Source organism: Nerophis ophidion, linkage group LG18 (genome assembly GCF_033978795.1).
Source record: "Nerophis ophidion isolate RoL-2023_Sa linkage group LG18, RoL_Noph_v1.0, whole genome shotgun sequence".
NCBI lineage: Eukaryota > Metazoa > Chordata > Actinopteri > Syngnathiformes > Syngnathidae > Nerophis > Nerophis ophidion.
The window spans coordinates 39,530,892-39,554,149 of record NC_084628.1 but is presented as its reverse complement, the minus strand read 5'-3'; the positions used below and the strand labels follow the sequence as shown (position 1 = coordinate 39,554,149).

At 40.2% G+C, this 23,258-nt stretch overlaps 1 protein-coding gene across 1 annotated transcript in view; it reads right to left on the bottom strand.

Moving 5' to 3' along the window:
• The window catches only part of ppm1lb (protein phosphatase, Mg2+/Mn2+ dependent, 1Lb), a 133,205-nt gene that overhangs the window by 17,959 nt on the left and 91,988 nt on the right, over window positions 1-23,258 (bottom strand). Inside the window, exon 2 of the mRNA XM_061878106.1 lies at window positions 7,850-8,051. Coding sequence (XP_061734090.1) covers window positions 7,850-8,051 — 202 coding nt within the window. The remainder of the gene's footprint in view (window positions 1-7,849; window positions 8,052-23,258) is intronic.

Sequence of the window (23,258 nt, the reverse complement as noted above, 5' to 3'; positions counted from 1 at the left end):
TAAACTCATTTTGATAGTAGGCTAATACAACTAATATAGACACTTGCATCATGCGTTGCCTTCATTATAACACTTATACAATAATTTTTAAGTAATTTTGATAGTAGGCTATTATAGCTAATATAGACACTTGCATCATGCGTTGCCTTCATTATAACACTTATATATGATTTTTAAAGTAATTTTGATAGTAGGTTAATAGAGAAACTTACACCATGTGTTGACCTTATTATAACACTTATACAAGAATTTTAAATCTATTCTGATAGTAGGCTAATATAGACACATCATGTGTTGCCTTCATTATAACATTTATATAAGACTTTTAAAGTCATTTTGATAGTAGACTAATATAGCTAACATGGACACTTACACCATGCGTTGCTTTTATCTTAACACTTATATAAGAATTTTCAACTCGTTTTGATAGTAGGCTATTATGGACACTTGCATCATGTGTTGCCTTCATTATAACACTTATATAACACTTTTAAACTCATTTTGATAGTAGGCTATTATAGCTAATTTAGACACTTGCATTTTGCATTGCCTTCATTATAACACTTATATACGACTTTTAAAGTCATTTTGATAGTAGGCTAATACAACTAATATAGACACTTGCATCATGTGTTGCCTTCATTATAACACTTATATAAGACTTTTAAAGTCAGATTTGATAGTAGGCTAATATAGAGACTTACATCATGTGTTGTCTTCAATATAACACTTATATAAAACTTTTAAAGTCATTTTGATAGTAGTCTATTATAGCTAATTTAGACACTTGCATCTTGCATTGCCTTCATTATTCATTATAACACTTATATAAGACTTTTAAAGTCATTTTGATAGTAGGCTAATACAACTAATATAGACACTTGCATCATGTGTTGCCTTCATTATAACACTTATATAAGACTTTTAAAGTCAGATTTGATAGTAGGCTAATATAGAGACTTACATCATGTGTTGTCTTCAATATAACACTTATATAAAACTTTTAAAGTCATTTTGATAGTAGTCTATTATAGCTAATTTAGACACTTGCATCTTGCATTGCCTTCATTATTCATTATAACACTTATATAAGACTTTTAAAGTCATTTTGATAGTAGGCTAATACAACTAATATAGACACTTGCATCATGCGTTGCCTTCATTATAACACTTATATAGGACTTTTAAAGTCATTTTGATAGTAGGCTAATACAGAAACTCACACCATGTGTTGACCTTATTATAACACATATACAATCATTTTAAAGCTATTCTGATAGTAGGCTAATATAGACACTTACATCATGTGTTGCCTTCATTATAACTCTTATATGAGACTTTTAAAGTCATTTTGATAGTAGGCTAATATAGCTAATATAGACACTTGCATCATGCGTTGCCTTCATTATAACACTTATATAAGACTTTTAAAATGATAGTGGGCTAATATAGACACTTGCATCACGAGTTGCCTTCATTATAACACTTATATAAGACTTTTGACTTTTTGCGGCTCCAGAGATTTTTTGTTGTTGTATTTTTGATCCGATTCGGCTCTTTCAACATTTCGGGTTGCCGACCCTTACTCCAGATGGAGGTGTCATACCACTAGTAGTACGTGTACCACAGTTTGAGAATCACTGACACGGTATATTCACACCTTTCCAACCATTGTCTTTCTTCGGGTAGTTTTTTTTATGAAAGCCCAACAACAACATTGTCCAACAGTTATTCAAAAAAGGTCAACAATTTTCAATTTCAATTGGAATTGGCAAAAAAATCCAGCAATCAATAATAATGATAATAATAAACTACCAACATTATTGTCAAACTTAGACTTGAACGTGGATTGCTTCTGCGACGCAGAGGGAAGTTAGCACGAGCGAGACGTGAACGTGAGTACATCTTTAAATTTATTTATACACTATAATACAAAACAAGGACATGCTCAATGGCGGATAATAATCCAGGCTATGAAACACAAGCAGGAAACAAAAACACTTGCTCGATGGCATGAATAATGGACGTAAACAAAAAGGCTTAGCACAAAGCAATTGACTATGAACTATAAACAAAACTTACATGACAAGGAACTGTGAACGATGGCATGACGGTAGGGACAGCATGGGTAGGGTGTGTGAAGATGCCAGACTGAACACTTGGCAACTACCCGTTTAAATAATACCAATGATAATTAAAAGCAGGTGTGAAAACTGAGGACAGGGGCGTGACATGACAGGTGAAAAAATTAATGAGTTGTCATGGAGAAGAAAACAAACCAGGAAGTGCCAAGACAGAACTAAACATAATCTTACAGGCCTGACAATTATAGAGGTATTTTCTTTTCTAATAACCACCATAATAGGGTTGTCAGGAACATTTAGGACTATGTCAGTAAAACATGCTGCACCTCCTTTTTTCATTTTGTCTTTACTCTAAATGTGCCATGTCTTCCTGCTTGTTACAAACACACCCCATGTCACCTACAAAGTAGGCTGAGCATTTTGTGAAATGGCAAAAAGAGGACACATATATGCGTGCCAAGGCCGGGACTAGGTGAACATTTGCTAACAATACTCCGACTTGCTTTATAAATAATACAGTATTTCCTTGAATTGCTGCCGGGTATATAGTATGCGCCTGCCTAGAATTACTGCCGGGTCAAACTCTTTCGTAAAATATTATTTTTATTAGCGTATGTCTAGAATTTCCACAGGGTCAAACTCGTCACGTCACGAGTGACACTTCACCTGTCATCACTTTCAAAATGGAGGAGGCTAATTTCAATCGCATAAAGGGAAGAAGATTAAGAGCTATTCAGTAGGATTTAAGGTCCAAGCTATTGAATATGCTAAAAAGAACAGTCAGCAGCTACGTTTTATTAATATACCGTAGCTGCGTGTGTCAAATATGAGTCATTAAATGACTCCCGCCTCCTGGTGGTAGAGGGCGCTAGAGATCCTTCTTGCGACTACTCGGCTGCAGAAGAAGTGACAACAAGCAGCAAGAGTGAGCAGCGATCGTAGAATTTTTCCTCTCGCTTGCACTTTTAACATGGAGGATTACATATCTAAAATAAAGCAGTTTTCTAATCGAAGCAGGAGGTAATAAAGGAAGATCTCCATCGAGACAGAGAGACTTTTAAAACTGAAGAAAGATAAGGAAGACTTCTATAAACAAGTTATCGATGCTTGTGATCTGCGCATGGACTTCATTTATAAGTAAAGGTAAGACCATAATAACGTTTTTTTAATTAAATGTGCTTTTCATGATGGTATCCTTACATCACACTCAAATTTATAAGCGCAGGCCTAAATTTACCGCATGCCTTTGGTAAGTGCCGGAGTGAGAAGAGGTTTTAAATTAATTAAGGAAATACGGTATCTTTACTTAAATGAAGCCTTTTTTCTCCTCTGTTGAGAGCAGTGTTGGTGCTAGGAATTTCCAAATTGGGTCCCCATCAAGTTATAAAAATGGGGTTCCACAGTAAATTCATGGGGTCCCACCTTTTGGTAAGCGTTTTGAAAACAAATGATAAAGGTATGCTTTATGCTGTTATATCTCACATTATATACTGTGTTTTGGAAAAAGGTTGTCATAAACGCTACTTCATTCATTAAAAAAAAATAATAAAAAAGAAAACTAATTTATTCTGTTTTTTCTATGTTGTTATTTAATAAGTTGTAGCTGTATTTATTTCAGTATAAAAGTGTAAAAAGGGTTTTGCTTGGGTCATGAAATGATGACAATGGTGTGCCAGGGCATACATACATTTTATATTTAACGCTTAAATCTCTGGAGTCGACATCAACTTCACATCCATCCCTCATTTCAAAATATTTTAGGTGTTTTTATATTGTTTTTTTGTTTTGCGCTTTTTTTTTTGACGAACAAAACTATGTTTTTTTGTCAAGACGTGGACTTTAGTGTGGATTGTTTTCCCGAGGTGCGAAGCGACTGGATTGGACATGGCGTGAAGGTGAAGACATCTTTTAATTTTAACACTCAAAAGTACTACAAAAACAAAGGGGTATAACAAAAACTTGCACAAAGGCAGAACTACGGACATAAAACAAAACCTGCAAACTATGGCATGAATAAAGAAAACTTACTTGGAACGAGAAAAGAGCATGAAAAAGAGCAGCATGGCTCATCAGCGTGAATAACAAGGGTGACTGCCTGGCAACTGCAGGCTTAAATAGTGATGTGGTGATTGACAACGGGTGCATGGGTCCAAATGAACCAGGGGCGTGTCATGATGAAAACTAATGGGTTGTCGTATAAACAAGGCAGGGAGTGAAAAAACAGGAAGTGAAGTGAATTATATTTATATAGCGCTTTTCTCTAGTGACTCAAAGCGCTTTACATAGTGAAACACAATATCTAAGTTACATTTAAACCAGTGTGGGTGGCACTGGGAGCAGGTGGGCAAAGTGCCTAGCCCAAGGACACAACGGCAGTGACTAGAATGGCGGAAGCGGGGATCGAACCTGCTACCCTCAAGTTGCTGGCACGGCCACTCTACCAACCGAGCTATCCACAAAAACCAAACAGAACATCGCCAAACTAAACATGATCACCAAGACATGACCGTTTTTAACGGCAAACACACAAAATATGTAAAATATTCCCCCCCCCAAATATTTTTAAAAATATTTATTTGATGTGAAGTAATGGGAACCTTGGATAGGTCAATAATTCATAATAACATTGATTTTGATTCAATACTGAACAATGACAGTTTGAAAGAAAAAGAAAAACAACTTTGTTTTATGAGTCAACATAAATTAAATTTCACCTTTAAGCTTTTTTATTTCACTTTTTTTTATGTTTTTGTTTAGTTTTGTTTAGCATACCTTCACAATTTGTTTTGTTTTTTTAACCCCTTCTCAACCCTGAAAATACATTGAAAATACACACACCCCTGACTCAAAATGCCGGACGTTTGAGGCATTTAAGAAACTCCACCCGGACAGCCCGGCAAACGAGGACATATGGTGAGTCTACTATAAACACACCATATTCTTTCCTCTGACCCTTCTCTTACTTCACTCCATCCACAATTCTCTCTCCCTCTTCTCACTCCTTCCTCCAGAGATAATTACTACAAGCTTTGTGAAGATGGGCTCGTATTTAAACAGCTGAATAAGCAAGGCTGCAGACAGTCACCGTCCAACAATAGTCCACTGAAAGAGAAGAGTGGGGGGGAAAAAACACCACTAGAGACTAGAGAAGTGTTTTTAATGTGTTTTCCTGTCATGCGAAAAGATCTCCAGCGTGCTGGGCTTTACTTTTTTGTGGCTGCACACATGAATAAACACCCCATTTCCCCCTCTCAGAGTAATATAACATGTAACACGAAACCCAAAAGCGGTGAAGTTGTCACGTTGTGTAAAATGGTAAATAAAAAGAGAATACAATGATTTGCAAAACATTTTCAACTTGTATTCAATTGGAAAAAAAACTGCAAAGACAAGATATTTAACATTCGAACTGGCAAACTTTGTTATTTGTTGCAAGTATTAGCTCATTTGGAATGTGATGCCAAAAGCTGGCACAAGTGGCAAAATAGAGTGAGGAAAGTTGAGGAATGCTCATCAAACACTTATTTGGAGCATTCCACAAGTGAACAAGCTGATTGGAAACAGGTGGGTGCCAGGCTTGGGTATTAAAGAAGCTTCCGTGAAAATGCTCCGTCAATCACAAACAAGGACGGGTCGAGAGTCACCACTTAGTGAACAAATGCCGGGGCAAATTCCGAGCTACTGCAAGAAATTTACACTGCATCTAAGCCATTATATTACGCACTTTCCATCCCTCAGGCGGTACCGCATCAAAAAGCCACATCGGTATGTAAAGGATATCACCACATGGGCTCAGGAACACTTCAGAAAATCGCTGTCAGTAAGTACTCAGTGGCCAAGTGGTTAGAGTGTCCACAGGTCCTGAGTTCAAACCATACCAAAGACTAAAACTGGGAGCCATTACCTCCCTTCTTAGTATTCAGCATCAAGGGGTTGGAATTGGGGGTTAAATCACCAAAAATGATTCCCGGGCGCGACCACCACTGCTGCTCACTGCTCCCGTCACCTCCCAGTGGGTGAACAAGGGGATGGGTCGAATACAGAGGAGCTAGTGTGTGTGTGACAATCATTGGTACTTCACTTTTACAGTCGGTTGCTTCATCTGTAAGTGCCAGTTAAAACTCTACTATGCAGAGCCAAAGCCATTTATCAACAACACCCAGAAACGCTGCCGGCTTCGCTCGGTCCAAGCTCATCTAAGATGCCATATTTTACAATCGATGTCATATATTACAATAGATCTCATATTACAATAATGTGTCATATATTACAATAGATGTGATACATTACAATATGGCATCTGTTATAATAGATGACATATATTGTAATAGATTTCATATATTAAAATATATGTCATATATTACAATACGTGCCATGTATTACAATGGATGCCATTCATTTCAACAGATGAATGCTCCGCCGCTCCCAGTCTGAGGAACGCTCTCCCTGACCACCTGAGGGCACCACAGACTGTGGAGGCTTTTCAAAAAAGGCTTTAGAAAAGCCTTTTTTTAAAAAAAGATATATGCGTTCTAGTTCTATTTTTTTGTTTGTTTAATTTTAATACACTGTGGCACTTGGAGAATATTTGCTCAATGTAAAGTGCTTCTTACAAAAAAAAGCTATTAATATTATTATTTATTATTATGTCACATATTAATATAGATGCCGTATATTACAATAGATGCCATATATTACAATATATGTCATATATTACAACACGTTATATGTTACAATAGCTGCCATATATTACAATATATGTTGTATATTACAATAGATGCCATATATTACAATAGATGCCATGTATTACAATATGATATAAATTACAATATATATCATACAATACAATATGCCATATATTACAATAAATGCTATATATTACAACAGATGTCTTATATTACAATAGATGCCATATATTAAAATATCATATAAATTACAATAGATGCCATATATTAAAATATCATATAAATTACAATAGATGCCATATATTACAATATGACATATATTACAATATATGTCATATATAACAATACAGCTCATATATTAAAAAAAATGACATATATTAAAATATATGTCATATATTACAATATATGTCATATATTACGAAATGTCATATATTACAAGAGATGCCATACATTACAATATGTCATATTACAATATATCTCATACATTAAAATGGATCCCATATATTATAATATATGCCATTCCTTACAATGGATGAATGAACACTCTCCCTGACCACCTGAGGGCACCACAGACTGTGGACGCTTTTAAAAAAGGCTTAAAAACCTCTTTTATTTTTTTAAATGCCTTTTTTTTTAGATTTATGCATGCTAGTTCTAGTTTTAATTTTTTGTTTAATACATTAGCACTCTGAAGATGTTTGCTCAATGTGAAGTGCTTTTTACAAAAAAAATCTATTATTATTATTATTTATCATTAATGCACATATTACAAACGATGCCATATATTCCAATAGATGTCATATATTAAATATGACAACATTTAAAAAAGACACAGACGTTAGCAACATTAGCATAGTTATGTAAGCATTAAAATCACACCCACTTTTTAATGGCAAGGTCACGCTAGGTTAGCCGAAATGCTAACAAGAAACAACATGACAACACGTGCAGCGTCCACGTCTGAAGCTGATGGCCAGAGCTTTAATGGTGTGTAGCGAAGCCTGTTTTTTTTACACTTTACAATTAAATAGGGGTTTATTAGATAGGAATTATTATCTCGGGAAAAAAACATTTTCTTACCTGCTTCATTGTATGTGGAGGACAGCTTTTCCAACATTTGCCGGTCCAGCGCCAGAATCTGCTGCTCCAGGATGGACGTGTAGGACATCTTTTTTCTCTCCTCCTTCTCCTTCTCTCTATCCCGCTCTTTCTCCCGCTCGTAGGTCAGCAGCTGCTGGCGCAGCGCTTCAGGCAGGTGAGTCTTTGCATAGTCAGCAGCCGCCTGATAACAAAGTGCAGAGGGGAGCAATATTAGCCTGGCAGAAATTAATTATGATAATGTTTGGTGTCTGTCGGTGAAGACAAGTATAAATGAAAAAGGTAGAGTTGCTGTTGACGGTGACACAGAAGGCCAGCGGGGGGGGGGGGAAATGATATTTCTTATGGGAGCGACTGTAACTTGGAGAGAGAGTTACAGGCAAATATAAAACTTTGGGGAAATAATATATTGTGAATAGCAATATGATATAAAATGTATTTTCTATTTCCGATTTATTTCATGAATGAAATTGTTTTCATTGATGAAACATACTGAATACATCATTTGAAAAAGATGTATTCCTTTTCAATGTTTTTAATAATTAACACAATTATGTTTTCTACAGTGAAATAATGACCTAAGTCCTTCATGAGTTTATGACAAAACAACTTGTATGAAGACGTTTGTCGAAACCTCTTGATGGATCCTTGCATCTTGTGCGTGAAGAAAGGTCAGAGTTTGTTGTGGGGAACCCTGACCTCAAACACAGCATATTTTCACAGATTAGTTTAACAGCCACGTCTCCTAATATTACTGTGAAGTGAAGTGAATTATATTTATATAGCGCTTTTTCCTCAAGTGACTCAAAGCGCTTTACATAGTGAAACCCAATATCTAAGTTACATTTAAACCAGTGTGGGTGGCACTGCGAGCAGGTGGGTAAAGTGTCTTGCCCAAGGACACAACAGCAGTGACTAGGATGGTGGAAGTGGGAATCGAACCTGCAACCCTCTAGTTGCTGGCACGGCCGCTCTACCAACCGAGCTATACTGCTATACCGACCATATGTATGTATATATATGTATATATATACATGTATGTATATACAGTATATGTATGTATGTAAATTTATGTACATATATATGTATGTATACACACGTATGTGTATATATATATATAAATATATATATATATATACACATCTATATATATATATATATATATATATATATATACACACACACACACACACACATGTATATATATAAACACATGTATGTATATATATATATACACATGTATGTATGCATAAATATACACATGTATGTATGTATATATACACATATAGGTATGTATATATATATGTATGTATGTATGTATGTATGTATATATACACATACATATATATACAGACATGCACTATATATATGTATGTATATATACACACATACATACATATATATATATGAACATATATATATGTATATATATATATACATCTATATATATAGATGTATATATATACACACATACATACATATATGTATGTATATATACATACAGTACATACATACATACACTATATCCATACATATATATATCCACATACATATATATATATACACACATAGATATACATATACATCTATGTATATATGTATGTATGTATGTATATATATATATATATACATACAGTATATATATACAGACATACACTATATATATATACATATATATACACACACACACACACGTACATCCATATATATATACATATATGTATGTATATATATATACTGTATACATGTATGTATATATACACATGTACATACATATATATGTATGTATGTATATACATACAGTACCTACATACACTATATATATATACATATATATATATACATACATATATGTATATACATACATATATGGATACATACATATATACATACATGTATATATGTATATTTGTATATATACATACATACATATATACACATACACACATATATATATATATACATACATACATATATATATACACATACACACATATACATATATATATATATATATATATATATATATATATATATATATAGACAGTCGCTCGCAGCTCCCTCCATCAGTGTGTCAAAGCGCTTTGAGTACCTTGAAGGTAGAAAAGTGCAATACAAGTATAACCCACTTACCTAAACTGTATCTAATTATTTTGTGGGAAATAAAAAAGAACAAGTTGTAATAATTCAAATTTTCTTAGTTTGTCACACTGTCCTTCCTTCCTTCATTCCTTCCTTCCTTCACTCCTTCCTTCCTTCCCTCCCGTGCAAACACCGCCAATGTTTGCCTCCCCTCTCTGAGTGTCTCCATCCTTTCTGAGTCTCTCGGTGTCCTTTCCTGTCTGCTACCGCGGTAACATCCGCGCCAAAAAAATGTGAATTATTCCTTCCCACATACCAATGCTGCCATGCACGGAACAGAATAGAGTTGAAAGGTCACGAACAGAACAAGAGGTGTGTTGTCCGAGGGAGTAACATGGCGCCCAATTACCCGGGCTCTGAACTGAGCAGCCTGTCAACCTGAATAAATCTCCGGCCTCCATACCTCACCAGGATAACGCACATGTACGTTTGTACATACCACACACGCTGAATTACAGCTGGACTAATAGAAAGGAACAATAAAAGAAATGCAATCATTTTACACTTGGCTTTTGGTACAAGTACCAGTACCAAAATGTATTTAATACTTCTCTAAATAAAGGGGAAAATTAAAAAATGCCATTATTGTCTTTATTTTAACAAAAACATTTTAGTGTACATGAAACATCCATCCATTTTCTACCGCTTATTCCCTTGTGCCTATCTCAGCTACAATCAGGCGGAAGGCGGGGTACACCCTGGACAAGTCGCCCCCCTCATCGCAGGTACATGAAACACATGTTTATTATTGCAATTTAGTCCTTCAATAAAATTGTGAACATACCAGACAACTTGTCTATTGAGTTAAAGCACCCATGATTGTCACCCATCACCCTTGATCACAGGTGAGGGGAGCAGTGAGCAGCAGCAGCGGCCACGCCCGGGAATCATTTTTGGTGATTTGATCCCCAATTAGTAGTAAGTAAACAAACAAAGACTCCTAATTAGTCTGCAGTAACATATTGTGTCATTTATACACCTATTATTTTGTACACATTATAAAGGACAAACTGTAAAAATGTATTATTTATGTATTGTTAATATCTGCTTATTTTCTGTTTCAACATGTTCTATCTACACTTCTGTTAAAATATAATAATCACTTATTCTTCTCTTCTTTGATACTTGACATTAGTTCTGGATGATACCACACATTGAGGTATCGATAGTAGTTACAGGATCGTACATTGGTCATAGTCAAAGTCCAGGGACATATTTCCTGAGTTTATAAACATAATAGGGATTTTCAAACATATTTTGTGACGATAAAAAATATCGACTAGTAGTATCGACGAGATACGCTCCTGTACTTGGTATCATTACAGTGGATGTCAGGTGTAGATCCACCCCTGGTGTTTGTTTACATTGTGACGCCAGTGAGCTTTTGTATCCTCCTACAGTGTGTAGGGAAGCATGTTTAGCTATTCCTCGTCCTCCAGTGATAATAATACTTGTAAGAAACTTACTTTATTTGTCGCCATGGAGGCGAGGATTAGTGATTTAGAAGCTAAAACACTCTTCCTGAGGGTGTTTCAGTATTATAACTTCACCTTTATCTTTACTTTTTACACTAAAATGCGTCCATTCTCCATTTTCTGTCAACACACTGTGTCTGCTTGTAAGTACTCTGTGTGGGTGCGCTGCCGAACATGCTCCTCTGCTGTCATGCCTGGGAGCCGGTACTTTTAGTATAGTATATTACCGTTTTTTGATTCAAAAATACCACGATACTGTACTAGTGCCGGTATACCGTACAACCCTAGTCTGGGTGTATAAATTACAGGTAGAGTAGCGTACCCTGAAAACATTTATGGTCATAATTATTGGAGCTAAAATGCAGATGCGGAACTAGACCATTGGTCCCTTTAATCCGGCCCGCCAAATATTAAAACAGAATTGAGCAAAGATCTGTTTTGAGAGTTGCCACAACAAAACTGATACTAGACTGTGACACACCGGCAAAAAAAAAAGGGTGATCAACAACACCCACTCAAAGAGAATGTAAGTGTAAAGCAGGGGTCACAAACCTTTTTGAAAGCAAGACCTACTTTTTGGGTACTGATTAATGCGAAGGGCTACCAGTTTGATACACACTTAAAAAAATTGCCAGAAATAGCCAATTTGCTCAATTTAGCTTTAATAAATAAATATATATATATATATATATATTAAAAAAAAGGGTATTTCTGTCTGTCATTCCGTCGTACATTTTTTCTCCTTTTACGGAAGGATTTTGTAAAGAATAAATTATGAAAAAAAACATTTAATTGAACGGTTTAAAAGAGGAGAAAACATGAAAAAAAGGAAAATTAAATTTTGAAACATAGTTTATCTTCAATTTCGAGTCTTTAAAAGTCAAAATTCAAACCAAAAAAATGAAGAGAAAAACTAGCTAATTCGAATCTTTAGTAATTTTTCCTGATCAGGATTAATTTTAAATTGGCCCTAGTGTGTGAATGTGAGTGTGAATGTTGTCTGTCTATCTGTGTTGGCCCTGCGATGAGGTGGCGACTTGTCCAGGGTGTACCCCGCCTTCCGCCCAATTGTAGCTGAGATAGGCGCCAGCGCCCCCCGCGACCCCGAAAGGGAATAAGTGGTAGAAAATGGATGGATGGATGGATGGATGGATTAATTTTCGAATTTTGATGTTTTAAATAGGTTAAAATCCAATCTGCACTTTGCTATAAAATATAACAAATTGGACCAAGCTATATTCCTAACAAAAACAAATCATTATTTCTTCGAGATTTTCCAGAACAAACATTTTCAAAGAAATTCAAAAGACTTTGAAATAAGATTTAAATTTGATTCTACAGATTTTCTAGATTTGCCCGAATAATTTTTTTGAATTTTAATCACAAAAAGTTTGAAGAAATATTTCACAAATATTCTTCGTCGAAAAAACAGAAGCTAAAATGAAGAATTAAATTAAAGTTTATTAATTATTCTTTACAATAAAATTGCATTTTATTTTACTTGAACATTGATTTAAATTGTCAGGAAAGAAGAGGATTTTAAAAGGTAAAAAGCTATATGTGTTTAAAAATCCTAAAATCATTTTTAAAGTTGTATTTTTTCTCTAAAATTGTCTTTCTGAAAGTTATAAGAAGCAGAGTAAAAAAAAAAAAAAGAATTTATTCAAACAAGTGAAGACAAAGTCTTTAAAATATTTTCTTGTATTTTCAAATTCTATTTGAGTTTTGTCCCTCTTAGAATTAAAAATGTCGAGCAAAGCGAGACCAACTTGCTAGTAAATAAATACAATTTAATAAATAGAGGCAGCTCACTGGTAAGTGCTGCTTTTTGAGCTATTTTTAGAACGGGCCAGCGGGCGACTCATCTGGTCCTTACGGGCCGCGTTGGTGACCCCTGGTTTAAACCCTCTCATACCATTTGTATGTTTCTTTGATGTTCTGATATACTATTGTTGAAAATAGATGTATTATGATTCAAATAATCCATGTTTGAGAAGCCTACTCCAGTGGATATGATATCCTTTGAAATACATCATCTGTCAAATTTCCAAAGCCAATGTGGCCCCTGAGATAGAAAATTTGCCCACCTCTGTTATATGACTATACTTGAGATTTGTGGCATCTCCTATGCCATCCATCCATCTTCTTCCGCTTATCCAAGGTGGGGTCGCGGGGGAAGCAGCCTAAGCAGAGAAGCCCAGACTTTCCTCTCCCCAGCCACTTCGTCCAGCTCTTCCCGGGGGATCCCGAGGCGTTCCCAGGCCAGCCGGGAGACATAGTCTCCCCAATGTGTCCTGGGTCTTCCCAGTGGCCTCCTACCAGTTGGACGTGGCCTAAACAACTCCCTAGGGAGGCGTTCGGGTGTTATCTTGACCAGATGCATGAACCACCTCATCTGGCTCCTCTCGATGTGAAGGAACAGCGGCTTTACTTTGAGCTCGCCCCGGATGACGGAGCTTCTCACCCTATCTCTAAGGGAGAGACCCACCACTGTACCTGTGATCTTGTCCTTTTGGTCATGACCATAGGTGAGGATGGGAAGGTAGATCGACCGGTAATTTGAGAGCTTTGCCTTCTGGTTCAGCTCCTTCTTCACCACAACGCATCGATACAGCGTCCACATTACTGAAGACGCCATACCGATCTCACCATCCACTCTTCCCTCACTCGTGAACAAGACTCGGAGGTTCTTGAACTCTTCCACTTGGGGCAAGATTTCCTCCCCAACTTTGAGATGGCACTCCACCCTTTCCCGGGCGAGAACCATGAACTCGGACTCGGAGGTGCTGATTCCCATCCCAGTCGCTTCACACTGGGCTGCGAACCGATCCAGTGAGGGCTGAAGATCCTGGCCAGATGAAGCCATCAGGACCACATCATCTGCAAAAAGCAGAGACCTAATCCTGCAGCCACCAAAGGGGATCCCCTCAACTCCGTGACTGCGCCTAGAAATTCTGTCCATAAAAGTTCCAGTACTGTTTCAGCCTTTCATCCCCACGAATGCGCATATTGCCCGTCACCTCAAAAGGGGAGGGGGTGTCGCACTAATATACAACGAAAACTTTAACTTTAGTCCTAACTTAAATAATAAATATAAATCGTTTGAGGTGCTTTCTATGAAGTCTCCCACACCTCTGCCTCTGTGCCTGGCCGTTATCTACCGCCCCCCAGGGCCCTATTCGGACTTTATTAGTGAATTCTCAGAGTTTGTTGCTGATCTAGTGACGCACGCCGATAATATAATTATAATGGGGGACTTTAATATCCATATGAATACCCCATTGGACCCACCGTGCGTGGCGCTCCAGACTATAATTGATAGCTGTGGTCTTACACAAATAATAAATGAACCGACGCATCGCAGCGGCAATACGATAGACCTAGTGCTTGTCAGAGGTATCACCGTCTCCAAAGTTATGATACTCCCGTATACTAAAGTAATGTCCGATCATTACCTTATAAAATTCGAAGTTCAGACTCATGTTCGGCAAGCTAATAAGAATAATAACTGCTATAGCAGCCGCAACATTAATGCTGCCACAACGACGACTCTTGCGGACCTACTGCCCTCGGTAATGGCACCGTTCCCAAAGTATGTGGGCTCTATTGATAACCTCACTAACAACTTTAACAACGCCCTGCGCGAAACCATTGATAGTATAGCACCGCTGAAGTTAAAAAAGGCTCCAAAAAGGCGTACGCCATGGTTTACTGAAGAAACTAGAGCTCAGAAATTATTATGTAGAAAGCTGGAACGCAAATGGCGCACGACTAAACTTGAGGTGCACCATCAAGCATGGAGTGATAGTTTAATAACTTATAAACGCATGCTTACCTTAGCTAAAACTAATTATTACTCAAATCTCATCCGCATTAATAAAAACGATCCAAAATTTTTGTTTAGTACTGTAGCATCGCTAACCCAACAAGGGACTCCTTCCAGTAGCTCCACCCATTCGGCAGATGACTTTATGAAGTTCTTTAATAAGAAAATTGAACTTATTAGAAAGGAGATTAAAGACAATGCGTCCCAGCTACAACGGGGTTATAGTAACACAGATACGATTGTATATACGGCGGATACTGCAAATATCCAAAATAGTTTCTCTCGTTTTGATGAAATAACATTAGAAGGATTGTTACAACGTGTAAATGGAATAAAACAAACAACATGTTTACTTGACCCACTTCCTGGGAAACTTATCAAGGAGCTTTTTGTATTATTAGGTCCATCAGTGCTAAATATTATAAACTTATCACTTTCCTCGGGCACTGTTCCCGTTGCATTCAAAAAAGCGGTTATTCATCCTCTCCTTAAAAGACCTAACCTCGATCCTGACCTCATGGTAAACTACCGACCGGTGTCTCACCTTCCCTTTATTTCGAAAATCCTCGAAAAAATTGTTGCGGAGCAGCTAAATGAGCACTTAGCGTTTAACAATCTATGTGAAACCTTTCAATCCGGTTTCAGGGCAAATCACTCGACTGAGACAGCCCTCGCAAAATTGACTAATGATCTATTGCTAACGATGGACTCTGATAAGTCATCTATGTTGCTGCTCCTCGATCTTAGCGCTGCTTTCGATACCGTCGATCATAATATTTTATTAGAGCGTATCAAAATACGAATTGGTATGTCAGACTCAGCCCTGTCATGGTTTAACTCTTATCTTACTGATAGGATGCAGTGCGTCTCCTATAACAGTGTGACCTCGGACTATGTTAAGGTAACGTGTGGAGTTCCCCAGGGTTCGGTCCTTGGCCCTGTACTCTTCAGCATCTACATGCTGCCGCTAGGTGACGTCATACGCAAATACGGTATTAGCTTTCACTGTTATGCTGATGACACCCAACTTTACATGCCCCTAAAGCTGACCAACATGCCGGACTGTCGTCAGTTGGAAGCGTGTCTTAATGAAATTAAACAATGGATGTCCGCTAACTTTTTGCAACTTAATGCCAAAAAAACGGAAATGCTGATTATCGGTCCTGCTAGACACCGACCTCTATTTAATAATACAACTTTAACATTTGACAACCAAATAATAAAACAAGGTGACTCTGTAAAAAATCTGGGTATTATCTTCGACCCAACTCTCTCCTTTGAGTCACACATTAAAAGCGTTACTAAAACGGCCTTCTTTCATCTCCGTAATATCGCTAAAATTCGCTCCATTTTGTCCACTAAAGACGCCGAGATCATTATCCATGCGTTTGTTACGTCTCGTCTCGATTACTGTAACGTATTATTTTCGGGTCTCCCCATGTCTAGCATTAAAAGATTACAGTTGGTACAAAATGCGGCTGCTAGACTTTTGACAAGAACAAGAAAGTTTGATCATATTACGCCTGTACTGGCTCACCTGCACTGGCTTCCTGTGCACTTAAGATGTGACTTTAAGGTTTTATTACTTACGTATAAAATACTACACGGTCTAGCTCCAGCCTATCTTGCCGATTGTATTGTACCGTATGTCCCGGCAAGAAATCTGCGTTCAAAAGACTCCGGCTTATTAGTGATTCCTAGAGCTCAAAAAAAGTCTGCGGGCTATAGAGCGTTTTCCGTTCGGGCTCCAGTACTCTGGAATGCCCTCCCGGTAACAGTTCGAGATGCTACCTCAGTAGAAGCATTTAAGTCTCATCTTAAAACTCATTTGTATACTCTAGCCTTTAAATAGACCTCCTTTTTAGACCAGTTGATCTGCCGCTTCTTTTCTTTCTCCTATGTCCCCCCCTCCCTTGTGGAGGGGGTCCGGTCCGATGACCATGGATGAAGTACTGACTGTCCAGAGTCGAGACCCAGGATGGACCGCTCGTCGGGACCCAGGATGGACCGCTCGCCTGTATCGGTTGGGGACATCTCTACGCTGCTGTTCCGCTTCAGATGGTTTCCTGTGGACGGGACTCTCGCTGCTGTCTTGGAGCCACTATGGATTGAACTTTCACAGTATCATGTTGGACCCGCTCGACATCCATTGCTTTCGGTCCCCTAGAGGGGGGGGGTTGCCCACATCTGAGGTCCTCTCCAAGGTTTCTCATAGTCAGCATTGTCGCTGGCGTCCCACTGAATGTGAATTCTCCCTGCCCACTGGGTGTGAGTTTTCCTTGCCCTTTTGTGGGTTCTTCCGAGGATGTTGTAGTCGTAATGATTTGTGCAGTCCTTTGAGACATTTGTGATTTGGGGCTATATAAATAAACATTGATTGATTGATTGATTGATTTTCCATCTGAAACAAACGTTTTTGGAACCTGACTTCAGAGTAGGAAGGTCTGAAAACTCATCATTGAACTGTCCGTACAATGTGAGCTACCACACGGTCTAATTGTCTACCAAATAAATATTCCTTTTTAAACGGTCATCCATCCATCAATCATCTTCCGCTTATCCGAGGTCTGGTCGCGGGGGCAACAGCCTAAGCAGGGAAACCCAGACTTCCCTCTCCCCAGCCACTTCGTCTAGCTCTTCCCGGGGGATCCCGAGGCGTTCCCAGGCCAGCCGGGAGACATAGTCTTCCCAACGTGTCCTGGGTCTTCCCCGTGGCCTCCTACCGTTTGGACGTGCCCTAAACAAATCCCTAGGGAGGTGTTCGGGTGGCATCCTGACCAGATGCCCGAACCACCTCATCTGGCTCCTCTCGATGTGAAGGAGCAGCGGCTTTACTTTGAGTTCCTCCCGGATGGCAGAGCTTCTCACCCTATCTCTAAAGGAGAGCCCCGCCACACGGCGGAGGAAACTCATTTCGGCCGCTTGTACCCGTGATCTTATCCTTTCAGACATGACCTAAAGCTCATGACCATAGGTGAGGATGGGAACGTAGATCGACCGGTAAATTGAGAGCTTTGCCTTCCGGCTCAGCTCCTTCTTCACCACAACGGATCGGTACAACGTCCGCATTACTGAAGACGCCGCACCGATCCGCCTGTCGATCTCACGATCCACTCTTCCCTCACTCGTGAACAAGACTCCTAGATACTGGAACTCCTCCACTTGGGGCAGGGTCTCCTCCCCAACCCGGAGATGGCATTCCACCCTTTTCCGGGCGAGAACCATGGACTCAGACTTGGAGGTGCTGATTCTCATTCTGGTCGCTTCACACTCGGCTGCGAACCGATCCAGCGAGAACTGAAGATCCCGGTCAGATAAAGATATCAGGACCACATCATCTGCAAAAATCAGAGACCTAATCCTGCGGTTACCAAACCGGAACCCCTCAACGCCTTGACTGCGCCTAGAAATTCTGTCCATAAAAGTTATGAACAGAATGGGTGACAAAGGACAGCCTTGGCGGAGTCCAACCTTCACTGGAAATGTGTCCGACTTACTGCCAGCAATGCGGACCAAGCTCTGACACTGATCATACAGGGAGCGGACCGCCACAATCAGACAGTCCGATACCCCATACTCTCTGAGCACTCCCCACAGGACTTCCCGAGGGACACGGTCGAATGCCTTCTCCAAGTCCACAAAGCACATGTAGACTGGTTGGGCAAACTCCCATGCACCCTCAAGAACCCAGCCGAGAGTATAGAGCTGGTCCACAGTTCCACGACCAGGACGAAAACCACACTGTTCCTCCTGAATCCGAGGTTCGACTATCCGGCGTAGCCTCCTCTCCAGTACACCTGAATAAACCTTACCGGGAAGGCTGAGGAGTGTGATCCCACGATAGTTGGAACACACCCTCCGGTCTGCCAATCCAGAGGTACCGCCCCCGATGTCCACGCGATGCTGCAAAGTCTTGTCAACCAAGACAGCCCCACAGCATCCAGAGCCTTAAGGAACTCCGGGCGGATCTCGTCCACCCCTGGGGCCTTGCCACCGTGGAGCTTTTTAACTACCTCAGCGACCTCAGCCCCAGAAATAGGAGACTAAACGGTCAATAAAATGTAAATGTTGAAGACACAATGAATGCGATATCATTTCAAATGACGACTAACTTGTGGAGTAACGTCTACCCCGGGGAGCTACTTTCCATGAGTATTTTGTTCAAGGAAAATAGTACAAATATTTGCGTCTGTGCACATGCTCATTAGCGGCGGGTTGTAGATATCAATGGGTCGCAGACATGGACAGAACATTATCTCCTGGTTGACGGTGTAGCTTTGCTAAACACTCATAGAAGTGGAGCGATCTACATTGGCCGTAAGCCTCGGACGGTGCCATCATCTTTACGGATAAAGAAAATATCTTTGAACATGTGAAAAGATCTTGCAGGAAGTGGATCAGTGCCAGAGCTTGGTCCGCATTGCCGGCAGTAAGTCCAACACATTTCCAGTGAGGGTTGGACTCCGCCAACCCATTCTGTTCAGAATTTCTAGGCGCAGTCAAGGCGTTGAGGGGTTCCGGTTTGGTGACCGCAGGATTAGGTCTCTGCTTTTTGCGGATGATGTGGTCCTGATGGCTTCATCAGGACCACATACAGTTGGTACAAAATGCGGCTGCTAGACTTTTGACAAGAACAAGAAAGTTTGATCACATTACGCCTGTACTGGCTCACCAGCACTGGCTTCCTGTGCACTTAAGATGTGACTTTAAGGTTTTACTACTTATGTATAAAATACTACACGGTCTAGCTCCAGCCTATCTTGCCGATTGTATTGTACCATATGTCCCGGCAAGAAATCTGCGTTCAAAGGACTCCGGCTTATTAGTGATTCCTAGAGCCCAAAAAAAGTCTGCAGGCTATAGAGCGTTTTCCGTTCGGGCTCCAGTACTCTGGAATGCCCTCCTGGTAACAGTTCGAGATGCTACCTCAGTAGAAGCATTTAAGTCTCACCTTAAAACTCATCTGTATACTCTAGCCTTTAAATAGACCTCCTTTTTAGACCAGTTAATCTGCCGCTTCTTTTCTTTCTCCTATGTCCCCCCCTCCCTTGTTGAGGGGGTCTGGTCCGATGACCATGGATAAAGTACTGGCTGTCCAGAGTCGAAACCCAGGATGGACCGCTCGCCTGTATCGGTTGGGGACATCTCTACGCTGCTGAGCCGCCTCCGCTTGAGATGGTCTCCTGTGGACGGGACTCTCGCTGCTGTCTTGGATCCACTTGAACTGAACTCCCGCGGCTGTGTTGGAGCCACTATGGATTGAACTTTCACAGTATCATGTTAGACCCGCTCGACATCCATTGCTTTCGGTCCCCTAGAGGAGGGGGGGGGGGGGGGGGGGGGGGTGCCCACATTTGAGGTCCTCTCCAAGGTTTCTCATAGTCAGCATTGTCACTGGCGTCCCACTGGATGTGAATTCTCCCTGCCCACTGGGTGTGAGTTTTCCTTGCCCTTTTGTGGGTTCTTCCGAGGATGTTGTAGTCGTAATGATTTGTGCAGTCCTTTGAGACATTTGTGATTTGGGGCTATATAAATAAACATTGATTGATTGATTGATCTGACCGGGATCTTCAGCTCTCACTGGATCGGTTTGCAGCCGAGTGTGAAGCGACCGGAATGAGAATCAGCACCTCCAAGTCCGAGTCCATGGTTCTCGCCCGGAAAAGGGTGGAGTGCCATCTCCGGGTTGGGGAGGAGCCCCTGCCCCAAGTGGAGGAGTTCAAGTACCTAGGAGTCTTGTTCACGAGTGGGGGAAGAGTGGATGGTGAGATCGACAGGCGGATCGGTGCGGCGTCTTCAGTAATGCGGACGTTGTACCGATCCGTTGTGGTGAAGAAGGAGCTGAGCCGGAAGGCAAAGCTCTCAATTTACCGGTCGATCTACGTTCCCATCCACACCTATGGTCATGAGCTTTGGGTCATGACCGAAAGGATAAGATCACGGGTACAAGCGGCCAAAATGAGTTTCCTCTCCCTTAGAGATAGGGTGAGAAGCTCTGCCATCCGGGAGGAGATCAAAGTAAAGCCGCTGCTCCTCCACATCGAGAGGAGCCAGATGAGGTGGTTCGGGCATCTGGTCAGGATGCCACCCGAACGCCTCCCTAGCGAGGTGTTTAGGGCACGTCCAACCAGTAGGAGGCCATGGGGAAGACCCAGGACACGTTGGGTTAGACTATGTCTCTCGGCTGGCCTGGGAACGCCTCGGGATCCCCCGGGAAGAGCTAGACGAAGTGGCTGGGGAAAGGGAAGTCTGGGTTTCCCTGCTTAGGCTGTTGCCCCCGCGACCCGACCTCGGATAAGCGGAAGAAGATAGTTGGATGGAGATGGATGAAGTGGAAGCTTGAGTGTTGAACTCATTTTTAAACTTGTATGACAAGGACTTATGTATGTGGCGAAGGCTGGATCATCTGAGGTTTCATATTTGTTTGAGAACTTCTGGGGACGAGCAGAAGGTGCACTGTTTTTGGAAAACCCTTGAAATGTACCTCTTAGGGGGGCAGTTCTTTAAAAATGTATCCAGATTGTTGACTTGCCTCAACTACTTAAGTGTTGTTGACTTCTCTGAAGTTCCAATGGGGAAAAGGCAGAACGTACTACAGGAATCTGTTTGCCAAAGTGAAAGACGGCTGGTCGGTAATTTGGACAGGAAGCAGAGGTCTGGGTTGTACCTTCTTCTTGCCCAGTTGTTTGGCATTATTGAAGGAGGAAACCATTGGAGGCTGAAGGCAAAGCATCAAGCTGTTCCCTCGACTTGTTGTTTGCAGCATATATTCATGAAACGAGATGACGGTTGAAATCACCAACTCAGTGTTCCTAATGGGAATGGATTTTAAGTGCATGAAGAGGTTTGTATGCATTAGTGACGGTTAGATCTCCGACTTGGAATTGTAGCAATGATGATGCACTCCTCATGGAATGATGTAAGAGTATATCTGATATAAGTGATTAGAGCAGGGGTGCCCACACTTTTTCTGCAGGCGAGCTACTTTTCAATTGACCAACTCGAGGGGATCTACCTCATTTATATATATCATTTATATTTATTTATTTATGAAAGAGACATTTTTGGAAACAAGTTAAATGTGTTTAATGATAATACAAGCATGTGTAACACATATAGATGTCTTTCTTTCACGAAGACAAGAATATAAGTTGGTGTATTACCTGATTCTGATGACTTGCATTGATTGGAATCAGACAGTAATGATGATAACGCCCACATTTTCAAATGGAGGAGAAAAAAAGTTGTCCTTTCTGTACAATACCACATGAAAGTGGTTGGTTTTTGGCATCTAATTCATCCAGCTTCCATACACTTTACAAGAAAAACATTGGCGGCAAATTCCGTAGCTTGCTTGATTGACATTCACGGCACCCGAGGGTCTTGTGAGATGACGCTAGCTGCTGCCAGTTCATTATTATGAAAAAATGACAGAGAGGAAGGCGACAAAACACTTTTTATTTCAACAGACTTTCGCGCCGTCCCTTCCGTCAAAACTCTAAAGGCCGACTGCACATTTCCTATTTTCACAATAAAAGCCCTGCTTCATGCTGCCTGCGCTAACAAAAAAAGAGTCTCGGAAAGCTGGCGTGCACAAGTGATGTGCACGCCAGCTTTCTGATGAATCGCTTGTGCACGCCAGTTTTCCGAGACTCTGTATTTAGTTAGCGCAGGCAGCATGAAGCAGGGCTTTTATTGTGAAGATAGGAAATGTGCAGTCGGCCTTTAGAGTTTTGACGGAAGGTACGGCGCGAGAGTCTGTTGAAATAAAAAGTGTTTCTCGCCTTCCTCTCGGATATATTTTCATAATAATGATCTTGCAGCAGCCAGCGTCATCTCACAAGACCCTCCGGTACCGTGAATGTCATTTAAGTGACGTCTTGGTGAAGATTGATGATCACTAATTTTTAGGTCTATTTTTTTTAAAAGCCTGGCTGGAGATCGACTG